The 17,241-nt window shown below is 41.8% G+C and overlaps 1 protein-coding gene across 1 annotated transcript in view; it reads left to right on the forward strand.

Moving 5' to 3' along the window:
- senp2 (SUMO specific peptidase 2) overlaps positions 1-17,241 on the forward strand; it is a 62,478-nt gene that overhangs the window by 240 nt on the left and 44,997 nt on the right. Inside the window, exons 2-7 of the mRNA XM_033023495.1 lie at positions 5,063-5,112; positions 6,394-6,725; positions 8,630-8,685; positions 11,043-11,182; positions 13,374-13,449; positions 16,748-16,823. Coding sequence (XP_032879386.1) covers positions 5,063-5,112; positions 6,394-6,725; positions 8,630-8,685; positions 11,043-11,182; positions 13,374-13,449; positions 16,748-16,823 — 730 coding nt within the window. The remainder of the gene's footprint in view (positions 1-5,062; positions 5,113-6,393; positions 6,726-8,629; positions 8,686-11,042; positions 11,183-13,373; positions 13,450-16,747; positions 16,824-17,241) is intronic.

Below are 17,241 nucleotides of genomic sequence, written 5' to 3' on the forward strand. Positions count from 1 at the left end.
CAACACTATTTCTTCCATTTTCTTCCAGTGTGTAACAGGATATATGTCGATCATTTTGCTCAGTACAACATGTTACAAAACAGGTAGATAAATAACTGAATTACTTACCAGGACCAACAGAAGAATTAAATTTGATTCTCTGAGGGTTCCCACCGAATGCTACTGATTCTAAACACTTGTGATCAGCGTACACAAACCAGACAGGAATATTTGCAGTCTACAGAAAGAAATGAATGTGGGTCTGCACATGATTTCTGGAAACTACCATCATACCCTCTTATTCTATCTATCATTATATCTATCATTTTCAGGCTGGCACCATTAGCAAAGGGTGGATGCAAAAACAAAATGCTATGGACATTGGAAATCCAAAATAAAACTCAAAACTCACCAGATCAGGCAGCACTTGAAGAAAAACGGCTAGCGATTCAGTCCTGAGACAATTCATCAAAATGGATTGATTAGTTTGGCTCCTTGGGGACAAGGGCTATTTTCTTCATCTGTGACCAAGAACTTCACTGGGAACCTCCATCCAAGAGTAGGCAAGCAACAGATCAGCATGTGATGCTTTATCTAGCAACTCATCAGAATGTTCAAGTTAACGTTCAAGTCATTTGATTGATCTGGAAATTAACTGTGATATTCACCAGCTGGAGTATTGTGGTATGCTGCGTCCGAAGAACATGGGACAGAAAAGTCACCAATGAAGACACCTATTTGGATGAAGGTAGCAACATTAATAATGAAGAAGATGGTGAGCCTGAGCCTAAAGCTCCCCATTACACAAGGGGTGTTATTTTCATATCAGTTCAGTTAGATCAATAGCCCCAATGACCATATCCCACTTAATCCTGTAACCCATAACTCACATGCAATAACCTCTAAACTGTGACCTTCAAGATTTTTTACCATCCTCCACAGTATTGAAACAGATTCGCCACTCAATCATGGAATAATGAAACAACCCAAATTTAAAATGTTTTTATGTGCTCTTAAAATCACTAATTCAAAACACAATCAAAATTTTGTAAATTGTTAATGACCTTACTCTTCCATCCCATATCATGTCAGATTGAATTACTCAGTTGATTGAGTTAATGTTTTTTATGATCTTCATGTTTCTGAGCCCAGGAGGGTCCAACTACTGGTTTTTCCCTTTGCATTTTTGCAGGAGAAATGTGGATCACTGCTGTAGAGGCAGATTATCAAGAGTTATAGATGAGGTGGGCAAATATTTTGAGAAAGTTCAGCATTTGCTTTAAAAGTCAAAGAACTATAGATGAAGGAATTCAAAAATATCTAAAATAATATTTAATGCTGTGAATTTGTTTTGACTGATTTGCCTGTTGTTTCCCTTTCTAAGTATTTTCAAAATTTTCCATTTTTATTTTAGATTTTCAAATCCTGCAGTAATTTACTTGTCATCCATAGACATAGACATAGAAAATAGGTGCAGGAGGAGGCCATTCGGCCCTTCAAGCCAGCATCGCCATTCATTGTGATCATGGCTGATCGTCCCCAATCAATAACCCATGCCTGCCTTCTCCCCATATTCCTTGATTCCACTAGCCCCTAGAGCACTATCTAACTCTCTCTTAAATCCATCCAGTGATTTGGCCTCCACTACCCTCTGTGTCAGGGAATTCAACAAATTCACAACTCTCTGGATGAAAAAGTGTTTTCTCATCTCAGTCTTAAATGACCTCCCCTTTATTCTAAGACTGTGGCCCCTGGTTCTGGACTCGCCCAACATTGGGAACATTTTTCCTGCATCTAGCTTGTTAAGTCCTTTTATAATTTTATATGTTTCTATAAGATACCCCCTCATCCAATCCAATCCAATCCAACTTTATTTGTTAAGCACTTTAAAACAACCAATGTTGACCAAAGTGCTGTAGAGAAGAATAAACAAGACATCATAAACAGACAACATAACAGCTCACATGAGGCGCAAAAATTACATATGAAATACAACAATAAATTAAAAGACATAAAACATGAGTAAAAATAATAGCCACGCAATAAAAGCAATCAAAATAAGAAATTAAAGAGTGCTTTACATAGAAAAAATAATTAAGCTTCCGTACATCCATAGAAAAATTAAAATTAAGAAAAATGACACAACATATTGTATAATTCAACACAAACGTCCCCCCACAATAGAATAAAAAATTTCCACTGTGGGAAAGGCATCAGAAAGTTCCCTCTGTGATCACCCGAGGTCGGGGCCTATCATCCTTCTAAGCTCCAGTGAATACAAGCCTAGTCTTTTCAATCTTTCCTCATATGACCGTCCCGCCATCCCACGGATCACTCGTGAACCTACGCTGCACTGCCTCAATCACAAGGATGTCCTTCCTCAAATTAGGAGACCAAAACGGTACACAATACTCCAGATGTGGTCTTACCAGAGCCCTATACAACTGCAGAAGACCCTCGTTACTTCTATACTGAAATCCTCTTGTTATGAAGGCCAACATTCCATTAGCTTTCTTCACTGCCTGCTGTACCTGCACGCCAACTTTCAGTGACTGGTGTACAAGGACACCCAGGTCTCGCTGCACCTCCCCCTTACCTAACCTAACCCCATTGAGATAATAATCTGCCCCCAAGTTTTTGCCATGAAAGTGGATAACCTCACATTTATCTATATTATACTGCATCTGCCATGCATCTGCCCACTCATTCTACCTGTCCAGGTCACCCTGCAACCTCCTAGCATCCTCTTCACAGTTCACATTGCCACCCACTTTGTGTCATCCGTAAACTTGCTAGTGTTGCTCCTAATTCCCTCTTCCAAATCATTAATATATATGGTAAACAGTTGCGGCCCCAACACCGAGCCTTGCGGCACTCCACTCACCACTGCCTGCCATTCACTCCTACTCTTTGCTTCCTGTCTTCCAACCAATTTTCTATCCATGTCAACACCCTAGCCCCAAAACCATGTGCTCTAATTTTAGTCACCAGTCTTCCGTGCAGGACCTTATCAAAGGCTTTCTGAAAGTCTAGATACACTACATCCACTGGCTCCCCTTCATCCATTTTACTTGTCACATCCTCAAAAAATTCCAGAAAATTAATCAAGCATGATTTCCCTTTCATAAATCCATGTTGACTTGGACTAATCCTTTTACTGCTATCCAAATGCCCCATTATTACCTCTTTAATAATTGACTCCAGCATCTTTCCCACCACCGAAGTCAGGCTAACTGTAATTCCCCGTTTTCTCTCTCGCTCCTTTCTTGAAAAGTGGGAAAACATTCGCCATCCTCCAATCCACAGGAACTGATCCTGAATCTATTGAACTTTGGAAAATGATCACCAATGCGTCCATATTTCTAGAGCCACCTCCCTGAGGACCCAGGGATGCAGACCATCCAGCTCAGGGGATTTATCATCCCATTAGCCTTCCCAATACTATTTCTTGCCTAATGAAAATTTATTTCAGTTCCTCTACCCCCTTAGATCCTCTGTCCTCCAGTACATCTGGGAGATTGTTCGTGTCTTCCTTAGTGAAGACAAATCCGATGTACCTGTTCAACTCTTCTGCCATTTCCTTGATACCCATAATAATTTCACCCGTGTCTGCCTTCAAGGGACCCACATTTGGCTTTGCTACTCTTTTTCCCTTAACATATTTAAGAAGCTTTTACTGTCCTTCTTTATATTCCTGGCCAGCTTCCCTTCGTACTTCATCTTTTCAGCCCGTTTGCCCGTTTTGTTTCCTTCTGTTCTAAGAAAGTTTCCCAATCCTCTGGCTTCCAGCTACTCTTTGCTGTGTTATACATCTTTTCTTTTAGTTTTATTCTATCCCTAACTTCTCTTGTCAGCCACGGTTGCCTCCTACTCCCCTTAGAATCTTTCTTCCTTTTTGGAATGAAATGACCCTGCGTCTTCCGGATTATGTCCAGAAATTCCTGCCATTGCTGTTCCACTGTCCTTCCTGCTAGGATCTCTTTCCAGTCTACCTTGGCCAGCTCCTCTCTCATACATTCAGCCCCTTTGTTCAACTGCATCACTGCCACTTCCAATTTAACCTTCTCCTTCTCAAACTGCAGATTAAAACTAATCATATTATGATCACTACCTCCAAGCGGTTCCTGTACCTCAAGTACTCTTATCAAATCTGGTTCATTAGACAACACAAAATCCTAAATTGCCTTTTCTCTGGTCGGCTCCATTACAAACTGCTCTAAGAATCCATCTCGGAGGCACTCTACAAACTCTCTTTCTTGGAGTCCTGAACCAACCTGATTTTCCCAGTCTACCTGCATATTGAAATCCCCCATCACCTCAGTGGCATTACCTTTGTTACATGCCAGTTTTAACTCCTGCTGCAATTTACACCCTACATTCAGGCTACTATTTGGGGGTCTGTAGATAACACCAATTAGTGTCTTCTTGCCTTTACAATTCCTCAACTCAATCCACAGTGACTCTACCTCGTCAGTCCCTATGTCTTCCCTCGCAAGGGACTGAATTCCATCCCTCACCAGCAGAGCTACCCCTCCTCTGCCCACCCTTTCTATAGGATGTATAACCCTGAATATTGTTCCCAGGCTCGATCCTCCTGCAGCCACGTCTCAGTAATCCCCACAATGTCATATCTACCAACCTCTAACTGAGCCTCAAGCTCATCTACTTTACTTCTTATACTTCGCGCATTAATAAATACTTTTAATTTCTTACGCATCTCACCTTTCACATCGATCCCAATTACACTTGGCCATACTCTCCTATCCTTTTGTGACCTCTCTGCTCAAGGGCAGCAACATGTTGTCCTACCTATCCGTATAGGCCCCATCTCTTTGGGATACCCTCATCAATATTCCCACCAATCTTGTCAAAACCAATGGAGTCGTGTATCTGCCACATGCCTTGTACTGTTCCAGCATATGGAGTTTGCAACATGCTCTGGGAGAGGGGGGTGGGGAGTGTGCTTGCAGAGTTGAAACCCCTCTGGTAAACATCATCCATTCCACATGTTGTGAAGCATATGGTGGCAATCTATACCCAATGACTATCTGATAAATGTTATCTTATTCAATGCTACCCTCAGGGATTCTGTACCTCAGTTCCAAGAAGAGCTTGGCAATGTGGACCACTGCAGTAGAGGCATATTGCAGCCTCTTTGCTAATTGTCTCTGCTGTTGTCCCTTCTGTGACATGCTGCTCTTGTTCACTTGGATCCTGTAGGTCAACCAAGTGTAATCTAGTCATACATCATGGACAGAGGCCCTTTGGTCTAACGACCATGCCAACCAAGATGCCCCATCTAAGCTAGTCCCATTTACCCATGCTTGGCCTATATCTGTCTAAGCCATTTCTATCCAGGTATCTGTACAAATGTCCTTCTAGTGGCATCACAGGGAGAGAGGGTGGTCAAAAAGACTTTTGGCACATTGGCCTTTATCAGTCAGGGTTTTGAGTATAGAAGTTGGGATGTTATGTTGCAGCTATGAGGCCACAGTTTCGGTCGCCCTGTTATAGTACAGATGTTGCTTGGTTGGAAAGAACGCAGAGAAGATTGACAAAGATATTGCCAGGACTCGAGAGCCTGAGCTATAGAGAGGGCAGGCTAGGACTATTCCGTGGAGCATTGGAGGATGAGAGGTGATCCTATAGAGCTGCATCAGGTCATGAGGGGAATAAATAGGACAGATGCATAGAGTATTTTGCCCAGAGTGGGGAAATCAAGAACCAGAGGATATAGGTTTAAGGTGAGAGGAGAAATATTTAATAGGATGCTAGGGGGGCAACGTTTTCACAGAGGGTGGTGGGTACATAGAATGTGGTGCCTGGGAAGGTAGTTGAGACAAAAAAATATTACATTTAAAAGGCACTTGGACAGGTGCACGGATAGGAAAGGTTTAGAGGGATTTGGGTTAAACGTTGGGCTAGTAGGGATGGGGCATCTCTATTGTCGATTGGCACGGGCAAGCTGGGATGAAGGGCCTGTTTCTGTGCTGTGTGTACATAACTGTACCTAAACACTTCTGAAAACCTGGGCAAAGAAAATCTTTATTTCCCTATCTTGTAAAGAACGTAAAAATGATGCGAGTACGGAACTCTCTCTCGCAGCAACAATGGTCGAAGTAAATAATTTAGATGGTTCTAAACAGGGGCTGGACAATATAAATGAGTGAATACTCTCGAGGGTTGTGGGTGCTGAAAACATATTGAAGGCACCGGCGAGGGGACAAAGATTGGGACAGTCTCGTTGGCCTTATTCTGCTCCTTATGTAGCATCCAATTCTGAGTAAATTCAGATAAGGCAGATATAATTCAAAGTCGATCTTAGGTATGCGGTCAAACAAGGAACACAGCTCTCGGGCCGGTGATATTAGAAGCGCATAAAATGCAATTTAAAAAACTGCTGGCCCCTTACAGCCGGACGACTCCGCGCCAGACATCGGGTGTTATAGTTGCCCACTGACCACGGATCGTGTGAAGGGATTATTTGTACCGGGGTCTTCATTGCCAGCTCGGGCCTGTGATGCATGGACAAGGCTGGAACAGTGCGCATGCGCCGCCCACCCCACCCCCCCGGTCTCCACGGCAACAGCCGGCCCGAACCTGGCCTGCTCAGGCCTAGCCTTCACCACTCCGATGTACCAATGGATTCGCGGCAACTCTTCTGTCTTCCGCACTGGGTCAGAACCTCCTCCACCTGCCGCTTCTGAACGCAACGTTGCCGGCCTGCTGAAAAGAACCTATGAGAGGTAGGTGTCAGGAGCTGGCGGGGCCGTGGACGTACGGGGTGTTTTTCCATGTAGTTCGCCTGCAGATCAGAAGCTCGGGCCTCTTATTGTGTATTAACAGCCAGTTATCTTCTGGCCCTGGCAGGAAATGTAGCCTAGGTTCCCACTGCTGTTGAAACCCATCCGCAGTTTCTATTCCTCTTGGCTTGATCATTCCCCATGCATTCTCGTTTGTTGCACCTCACGGGTTATGGTCTATGTGTTGATGAGCAATTGAGACCAAATTACGTGACAGTTAGTCAGTCCACAGCAAATACCTGCGCTGAAAACGCACTGCATCGCAACAGCAGGTTGTCACATATTGCGTTACAAAACTTGACTAAGTTGACCCATTTGCAAGTCTCTTTGTTCAATTAGATTGCCATTTTCCATTCTTTTCCTCACGATTTACGAAAAAAGACATTAAAAGTACAAGAATTGACCTCTTAGGAAGTTAGTCTGACGTTCACTTGTCTTTTTGATCTTTTTTGGAAGCGTTCTCTGAAGTGCCTTGGAAAAGTAAAATTGGTACACAAATTCGTTGTTTTTTTAAATATAGTTAGAAACGAGTAGATAAATAAGGAGGCTTTATGGCAATTGTTACCAGCACATTAAACTGGAGACACAAAAGACTACAGCTGGTGTCTGGGCAAAAAAAACTGTTGGAAGAACTCAGAAGGTTGAGTGACATCTGTGAGTGGAAAGGAATTGTCAGTATTTTTGGCTACAACCTGCATCTGTACATTAAGCTGCGTAGTCTGTGTAATGAATACAATAATAAGACTTGCTTGGCAAACTAGACTAAATGAATAGGATGAGAAAAAGGGAGGGAGCATGAGAAAAACGAAACAGAAAAATGATGGAAAAACTAAGCAGATCAGGCAGCATCCATGGAAAGAACATAATGTTTCAGATGATGGACTGTTATCAAACCTAAGAAAGAGAAATAAACTAGTCCATGCAGCAGCAAAATGGTTGTAACAATGGGAATTTGTCTGATGGAATGAAGATGCATGCCAGGTGGGATAAGGTCGTCACTATGATTGCATAATATGTTACTGCTGTGATTTTGGTTTACTGAGAGGTACCCAGTGGGACAGAATATACATAGGAAATCAAAAAGGATGGTCAGCAGAGGTGGTTCTTGTACACACAGGAAGAAATATCATATTTGAAGTTTGAGAATCCACAGCTGCACATGCCCATTTGGAAGATCAGATGTTTGAGATAGAGAGCAAGAAAACGAGCCCTTAGGCCAAACTCTTTATTGCTAATAAAGGTATATTTCTTGGTAATCACGTTTGCCTACATTTGGCCCATATTCCTCTAAACCAACAGTGAGAAACTGGGTTATATATTACTTAGTCAGTGTTGGATATAGAATAATAGATCTTGTGGGATCTTTATTAGCTGGATAAGTATGCTAGATTTGGAAGATGAACAATTGAATCTCTATTTGGGATCATGGGTGGTAGGAAGCGAAGAGGGAGAAGGACAGGTCTTACACTACCTATGGTTGCACACAAAAGTGCCATGAAATGGGAGAATGGTAGGTGGTGAGTGAGATCAGACAAAAGAGCGACAAAGGAGCTGATATCTTCAAAATGCTGGGAGGGGAGGGGAATATATGTCTGCTGTTGGAGTCTTGTTGGTCCAGATGGAAATTGGTAAGGATGATCTGTTGAATGTGGAGGCTGGTGGGGTGACACAACAAGGGCAACTCTGTTCTTGTTCTTTTCAGGGGAAGAAAAGGTGAGAGCAGAGGCACAGGAAATAGATGAGATGCATTCAAGGGCTTAGTCCATTATGGTAGCAGGGAAGTTGTAGTCAAGGACATTTCTGAATATTGTCTTTTGAAGTCATGTTATTTTGGTCTCTTGCTCCAGTGTCCACACTTCCAATGATGAAATTGAATGGAAATCAGTAAAGAGGCAAAAGCTGGGTAAGCATTTTTTTAAAGATAATACCTTTTAGAAAGTTAAAATGTATTGCATGATTATATTTCAATCTATGCTTCAATAAATTTCTGGTCTGACCATATCCACTCAAGCCACCCATCTACATATTAGGGAAAATTTGCAGTGGCCCTTTAATTAATCTATTTTCAATCTTTTCGGAATATGGGAGGAACCCAGAGCACCTAGAGAAAGCTTGCATGGTCACAGGGAAAATGTGCAAACCTAACATTGAACTCTGTCCACTGGAACTGTAAGGTAACAGCACCCTGCCACAAAAGTTGAAAGTAGGATAACTGAAATAACCTTGATTTTCTGGCGCATGCCCATTCAAAAAATACATCTTGCGAGATGGAAGACAAAAAACAGAACATGAAGAGTTTCAGACTGGATGCAAGCAACAAGGACTAAGGCAAATTGGAGGAGCAGCACCTCATATTTTGCTTGGGCAGTTTACACCCCAGCAGTATGAACATTGACCTCCAATTTCAGGTAGTCCTTGCTTTCTCCCTCCTTCTCCTCCCCTTCCCAGCTCTCCTACAGCCTACTGTCTCTGCCTCTTCCTTTCTTCTTCCCGCCCCCCCCCACCCCACCCTTACATCAGTCTGAAGAAGGGTCTCGACCCGAAACGTCATCTATTCCTTCGCTCCATTGATGCTGCCTCACCCACTGAGTTTCTCCAGCATTTGTCCACCAATGGTATAAAGATAATCTGTTTGAGGCATTAGGGCAGCACAGTGGCACAGCAGGTAGAGCTGCTGCCTCAGAACGCTAAAGACCTTGGTTTGATCCTGACCAATTTCCCTCGTGGACCAATTTCCCTCCTGGGATAAATAAAGTTCTATCGTATTGTATCGGCCTTGGGAGTTTGCACATTCTCCCTGTGTTTGTATGACTTTTCTCCAGGTGCTTTGGTTTCTTCCCACATTCAAAAACATACAGTTTTGCAGGATAATTAGTCTCAGTAAATTGCCCCTAATTTGTAAGGAGTGGATGTGAAAGTGGGATAGCATACAAATAGTGTGAACAGCTAATCAACTGGTCAAGTGAACATGATGGCCTGAAGGATCTGTTTCCATGTTATATTTCTCAATAAATCTATCTATCATTCCGTGTACTAAAAGATGAAAATTGGTTGGTGATACTGAGCAATGGAGCCGCAGTGTTATTGGAATACTTGGGTACAATTGCTGATGTGCACCTCTTCAAACCTCATCTACAGCATTTAGTGTGCCGGTGTGACCACTTTTACATCAATGAGACCAAGCACAGGGTAGGTGACCAATTCACTGGACACTTGTACCGTGTCTGACAAGGTTTGCTGGATCCCCTGGTTGTCAACCATTTAATTCCCATTCCCACAATGATCTTTCTGTCCTTGGCATCCTTGATTGCCAGAGTTAGGCCACACAAACTGGACGAACAGCACCTCATTCTGAGTTAATCCAACATTTTGTGTCTACCTTTGGTGTAAACCAGCATCTACAGTTCCTTCAAGCAAAGCACCTCATTCTGCTTGGGTAGCTAACAATCCAATGGTATGAACACTGAATTCTCCAAGCAATGCCTGCCAGCACCCACCCTGGTGTGCACCCATTTTTCCCACCATGTGCCAACCATCCCCCCCCCCCCCCTTCACCCCACTCCTTTCCCCTCCTTTGTACATTCATCTCCCATCCCCGAGTCCATCATCTCTCCATTTATCCCCCTCTTTCTCGACCATATTCACATTCCTCCCATATTCGTCATTCCGGCTTTACATTTCATTTCTCTTCTCTCCTTATATGACATACTTTTGTCTCCTTTTCACCTCTAACCTTTGTTATTTACTTTGTCCATCTGCCGATCTACACCCTCTCCCCTCACCTATCACTTACTAGACTCTGTAGGCACTTAGAAGGCCGAATGGCCTACTCCTGCACCTATTTTCTATTTTCTCTGTCTGGCCCTCCACCTCTCTTTTGCAGCTCACCCCCCCCCCCCCCCCACACCAATTAGTCTGAAGAAGGGTCCCAACTATCCATTCCCTCCACAAATACTGCTTGACCCGTGGGTTCTGCCAGCATTTTGTGGTTTGCTCAAGTTTCCAGCATATTTAGTTTCTTGAGGCTGCAATTGATTAGTGTGAAAAATCTGTGGGAGGTATTGCAGTCTGGCATTTCATTTTGAAGAAAATGGCTTCTGGTTGCTATTAAGTATATTCTAGAGCTAAGCTGCAGGTATTATCTGACATCTGGCAATATGCCTTCAACCAATGTAACAACCATGGAAAAGAGGGGTCAGAAGAGGGAAATGGAACAAAATTCAGTCACCAGAAGAAAACAAATTATTTTTTGTTTTCCAGATTACTTTGTAAAAGCAGTTAAAAAGTCTTTAACAGGACTTGTCAGCTATATAAAATCAGTGTCACCATTTGGCTACAAGGTCATGCAAGTAGAATCCAAATCCTCTGTGCAGAGGAAGTCGAACCAACAATTGAAACAGGTCAGTGATGTAATTAGTCAAACATATCTTTTTGAAAATAATAACAGGAACTCGCCACGCTGACTGCATTGATAGACACAAAGTGCTGGAGTAACTCAGCGGGTCAGGCAGCATCTCTGGAGAAAAAGGATGGGTGATGTTTTGGGTTGGGACCCTTCTTCAGACAGTATGCTGCCTGATTTTTGTGTCTATCTTCCCTATATACCAGCATCTGCAGTTCCTTTCTGCACATACTAATTGCATTGTCTATCTGTACAACTAATTATGAAGGTGGAAATTGCAGAGGAGATCCACGGGAGTATTGAAGCTGTTTCAGTCCTGTACCCTACATCCACTCCTTATAGTACAAAATCCCTTCTGTAATTGTAGTAAAATGGAAATACGAGACTGCAGATGCTGGAATCTGGAGCAGAAAACAAACTGCTGGACTAACTCAGCGAGTTGAGCAGCTCCTGTGGGGGGAGAGGGGTGGAACGGAATAGTGAATGTTTGGGGTCAAGCCCTTGCATTCCTTTCTGCAGACTGATGCTGCTTGACTCACTGAATTACCTCAGCAGTTTATAGAACAACACAGAAATAAGCCCTTTGGGCCACACTGTCTGTGCTGGATATGATGCCGGCCCAACCCTTTCTGCCTGCACATAATCCATATCCCCCCATTCATTGCATATCCATATGCCTATCCAAAAGTCTTTTAAATGCCACAATCATATATGCCTCCACCCCCTGCCAGTTTATTCCAGGCAATCACAACGTCCTTGCAAGTTATTTTTTTTATAGATTTCATTTAAACTTTAACCCTCTTGCCTTAAAACTATGCCCTCTAGTATTCGATATATCCAATTTGATTTTACGTAGGAAAATAGTGCTGACTGTCTGTCTCTCATAATTTTATATACATCTATTAGGCCTTCCCACAACCTCCGGTGCTTTCCAAATCCTTCACTTATTTCTGTAATAGCACGACCAGAACAGCAGATAACACTCCAAATGTGGCCTAACCAAAGACCAAAAAGCAGCATCACGACTCTCTGTCTCTAATACTAAATGCCCCGACACTGAAGGCAAGCATACCCTATGCCTCCTCTATCTATCTAGTTATGGATTTAGACTCCAAGAACCTTCTGCACATTAATGCTTTTAAGGATCATGCCATTTATTGTATATTTTCCTCTTGCATACAACCTCCCAAATTGCAACACCTCATACTTGGTCAGATTAAACTCCATTTGTATTTCTCCTCCCATTTTAGTAGCTTATCCATATCCCTCAATATACTTTGACAGCTTTTCTCGCAGTCCACGCCCCTAGCAAATTTGGTGTCATCTACAAACTTGCTAACCAACTCTCTTCAAAAAACACAATCAATTTAGCATGACCTGCGCATACAAAGCTGTGCTGGCTATCCCTAATGAACCCATTCTCTTCCAAAAGAATTCTAAGAATTCTCTCCAATAGTTTCCCTACCATTAATTAATGAGGCTCACCAGCCTATAATTTCCTGTCCCTCTTTGTTACTTCAGCACATCTGCTTTTAAGAGATGAGAAATGGGACAAATGTACATGAGTGTGTACACTTCTCCCATAGGAGTGCATGGCCTCATTATTTTCAATGATTTTTGTTTTCCATCTAGTTGTTTCTACAGCCGGGCACTTTGTGAGAATCTGGTTAATAAGTGAGAATCTAATCAACTGAATTCCACAATGTTCCAGTACCTGGGCCTATAACCTATCAGAATTCTGTTGACAAGTGTTTCTTTCATTCTGGCTTGCATCTTCACTTGCTTTTTTTTTGTATCTCTGGGAGAAAAAAGGACAGAGATTTTCCTGATGCATGGACAATGCTCTTAATACCATCCTACCAATGCTGTTAATACCAGCTATCGTTCACTTGAGGAAAAATCTATCTGAAGATCAAATGTGACGCAAAACATGGTCTGAGCAACAGTGAACCCTATCCCCCTGTTTGCTCATGAGACCTGGAATACCTACAGCACGCACCTTAAAAGCATTGAGGTTTAAATGGTGGTTAACTGCAAATATACTATCTTTGAAAATCGTGAAAACTTTGCAGAAGAGATGTCATTTTTGAGTTTTGTGGGTGGCAAGAATAATTCAGTTATTGGTAGTGTTTCGCAACTCTCACGTTATCTCTATCTCATCACACACTAATACATCTACCTTTTTTAAGGAACTCTCCTCCTCCCTGACTGATCTCTGTGATTCCAGTTCTCGGGAGCCTTTATCAAGAGTGGATTTAAAGTTGGGTAAGTTCAAGTATACATTGAATGATACAGGACATCCCATAGTCTGTCACTTATTTGTTTTTAATACTCTCTAACTTTTTGTGTGTATATTGAAAGCTTTTACATAGAGGTAAGAATGCTGCTCCCTTTCAGGCAATAATATCCGAGATCCTGAAGGGACAGCTAATGTCAATAACCAATCATCCAGTCACTCGGCACTAGTCATTGACCAATGATGTGCAACCTACTATTTCCATTTTTCATTAGTCTTGGTAACAATTACATTCAACACAAATACCTGTGAATGCTGGAAATCTGAAGGAAACATCAGAAAGTGCTCAAAATTGCTGGGGAAACTCAGCGGGTGCAGCAGCATCTATGGAGCGAAGGAAATAGGCGACGTTTCGGGCCGAAACCCTTCTTCAGACTGGAGTATGTCGTACGTTGATCGAGCATTTATGCACATATAGTAAGTGTTTATCCCAGCTCTCTTTTGAAATTTTTATAGCTAGTTCTTGTTCCCAGTCTCTTCTAATACCATCGGTTGTAGGTATTTCTATATTTAAAATAATGTTGTATAAGTATGATATTAGATTTGCTGAGCATATTGCGTCTTCCGTGATACTATTTACAAAATGCATCACCAAGCTAATATTGATAGCATTTCCCAAAACTGTAACTTCTTTCACCAACATATTCAAGGACTATACTGCAAGTTTCTTTTGAAGCAAGTCACCATCCTGACGAGGTTGGAGATTGCAACCTTCACGTGGTCCGCCCAGTTTCAACTAATGCAATCAACCTGGCGTGCACAATCAAATAAGATCAAATAGAACAAGTTGTCTTACAACTTTAGGCTGTGTACCCCATACGCAAGAAGAAGAAGACCATCCTGACGTAGAAATATAGTGTCCTTCCCTCAGAGTCACTGGTCTAAATCCCAGAATTTCCTGCCCAGGAGTACAGTGATTCAAGAAAGTGCTCAACATCACTCAATGGCAATAGACAATAGGTGCAGGAGTAGGCCATTCGGCCCTTCAATGTGATCATGGCTGATCATCCACAATCAGTACCCCGTTCCTGCCTTCTCTCCATATCCCTAAGAGCTCCTTCTAACTCTCTTGAAAGCATCCAGAGAACCAGCCTCCACCGCCCTCTGAGGCAGAGAATTCCACACACTCACAACTCTCTGTTTTAGAGATGAGAGATGAACAATTAATCGTGGTCTTGCCAAAATAAGACCATTTTAGTCTTATTAGAATCTACTGGAAAGTTAGTGATATGTTTTCATCACTCTTTATATGAGATATGGATTAGCTGCAAGTATCTTCTCAAATACACTGCCAGAATCAATGGAACATGTTTTTCTGAATTCACTTTTTACTTGCCATCAACCAAAGCGATTAATTTAGAAAGAAACCATTGATACACAGCTTATTCTTTGCACAAATCTTTGACAATCTTTTATTTTCTGGAACTTTTTAATTGTTTGTTTGCTTTATAGAAAATGTGATTTTGTTTTTTCACGAGACTGAAGTTGAATCAGCTACTTGTCAGGATGGTCTTCTTCTTCTTGCGTATGGGGTACACAGCCTAAAGTTGTAAGACAACTTGTTCTATTTGATCTTATTTGATTGTGCACGCCAGGTTGATTGCATTAGTTGAAACTGGGCGGACCACGTGAAGGTTGCAATCTCCCACCCCGTCAGGATGGTGACTTGCTTCAAAAGAAACTTGCAGTATAGTCCTTGAATATGTTGGTGAAAGAAGTTACAGTTTTGGGAAATGCTATCAATATTAGCTTGGTGATGCATTTTGTAAATAGTATCACGGAAGACGCAATATGCTCAGCAAATCTAATATCATACTTATACAACATTATTTTAAATATAGAAATACCTACAACCGATGGTATTAGAAGAGACTGGGACAAGAACTAGCTATAAAAATTTCAAAAGAGAGCTGGGATAAACACTTACTATATGTGCATAAATGCTCGATCAACGTACGACATACTCCAGTCTGAAGAAGGGTTTCGGCCCGAAACGTCGCCTATTTCCTTCGCTCCATAGATGCTGCTGCACCCGCTGAGTTTCCCCAGCAATTTTGTGTACCTTCGATATTCCAGCATCTGCAGTTCCCTTTTGAACACATCAGAAAGTGCTCAACAGGTTAGACAATTTCTGAGGTTTACTGAGTATTTATGACTCCAAACCCGAAATATTACCTATCCATGTTCTCCAAACATGCTGTCTGACCCGCTGAGTTACTCAAGAACTTTGTGTTCTTTTGAGTATTTCTAGAAATTTTGTGTGATCCTTTGCTAAATCTCTACTGTTTTAGGGGGCTCTCTGCCTCAGCTTCGAGTTTCTAAGATTGATTTAAAACCTGAGGTTGTGATGAAATTAGTACTGAATCTTCCTAGTCATTGAACACGGAAACAGGCCCCTTGGCCCAACTCAATCATTCCAACCACTCAATCAAGTTGCCTAACCAACCTAGTCTCACTTGCTAGCACCAGGCCATACCCTTTTAAACCTTTCCTATCCGAGTACTTTGCTCAAGTGTTTTTTAAATGTTGTAATTGTACCTCTACCATTTCCTCCGGCAGCTCATTCCATATATGCCTGTGAAGAAGTTGCTCCTCGGGTTGCCTTTAAATTCTTTCCCCTCTCACTTTAAACCTTTGCCTGGTAAAAACATACTCGTAAATCTTCTTTGCACTCTTTCCAGTTTAATGGCAACCTTCCCACAGCAGAGTAAACAGAACTGCATACACTGCTCCAGATATGGCCTTCTCAATCTCTTGTACAGCTGTAACAAGACATACCAACTCCTGTCCTCATTATGCTGACCAACGAAGGCAACCATGCCACATGCTTTCTTCATCACCCTGTCTATTTGTGGCGCCACTTCATGGAACTATGTACCTGGATCCCTAGGTCTCTCTGTTCCACCACACTGCCATGGGGAAAACCATTTACTGAGAAAGTCTGTGTCTGGTTTGTCTTACCAAAATGCAACACCTCACATTTATCTGACTTAAAATGCATTTGCTATTTCTCGGTCCACTTTCCCAGTTGATCAATAGCTTGTTGTAATCTTAGATCACCTTCTTCACTGTCCATGTTATCACCTACAAATCTTTCAATTATACACTCTGTAATTCAACATTTGGGATTTGGATCATCCATTTGACCATCCATTGTGCAACAATATTTGAAAACCTCTATGATAACAAATAGAAGCTATTACTTGCAAGGTTGGACTGGCCTAAGGTTACTGGTTCATGTTTTTTTTTGGTTGCTATTTATTTCAGATGTTGACCAGGAGTTGGGGAGGAGGAATCATGGAAATGAAAGAAAATGGCAAGAATTTCACAGGATAAGGCAAAGGTAAACAGAGCTTGATATGTGATTAAGTCACGCCACCTTTTTCGTCTGTTTCAAAAGAAACGTTTCTGTTTGCAAGTATTCCCTCAGTGACATTGTGAGCAGCGAAACATTCAAAGCTTTTGGGCATTGGATGGGCTATTGTTGGTACTTCCAGAGAAAATGTGTTAAAATCATAAAGGAATGGGGTGAGGAATCAAAATTATGTAGACACTGTAGACACACAGGTGAATTTGAAATTAACAAAAAATCCCAATTTGTGCAAGTGGTACTACTTGTAGCAATGTTACAAAATTTTGAGATTTTAAAAATCAAGTCTGTAATTTATCCCATCAGATAAAGCATAAAAATAAGTTTAATTTGACACCTAATTCACTTTCATATCTCAAGTATTTAAAAAGTTATGGCCATTTTCATACTG

Source organism: Amblyraja radiata, chromosome 7 (genome assembly GCF_010909765.2).
Source record: "Amblyraja radiata isolate CabotCenter1 chromosome 7, sAmbRad1.1.pri, whole genome shotgun sequence".
NCBI classification, from domain to species: domain Eukaryota; kingdom Metazoa; phylum Chordata; class Chondrichthyes; order Rajiformes; family Rajidae; genus Amblyraja; species Amblyraja radiata.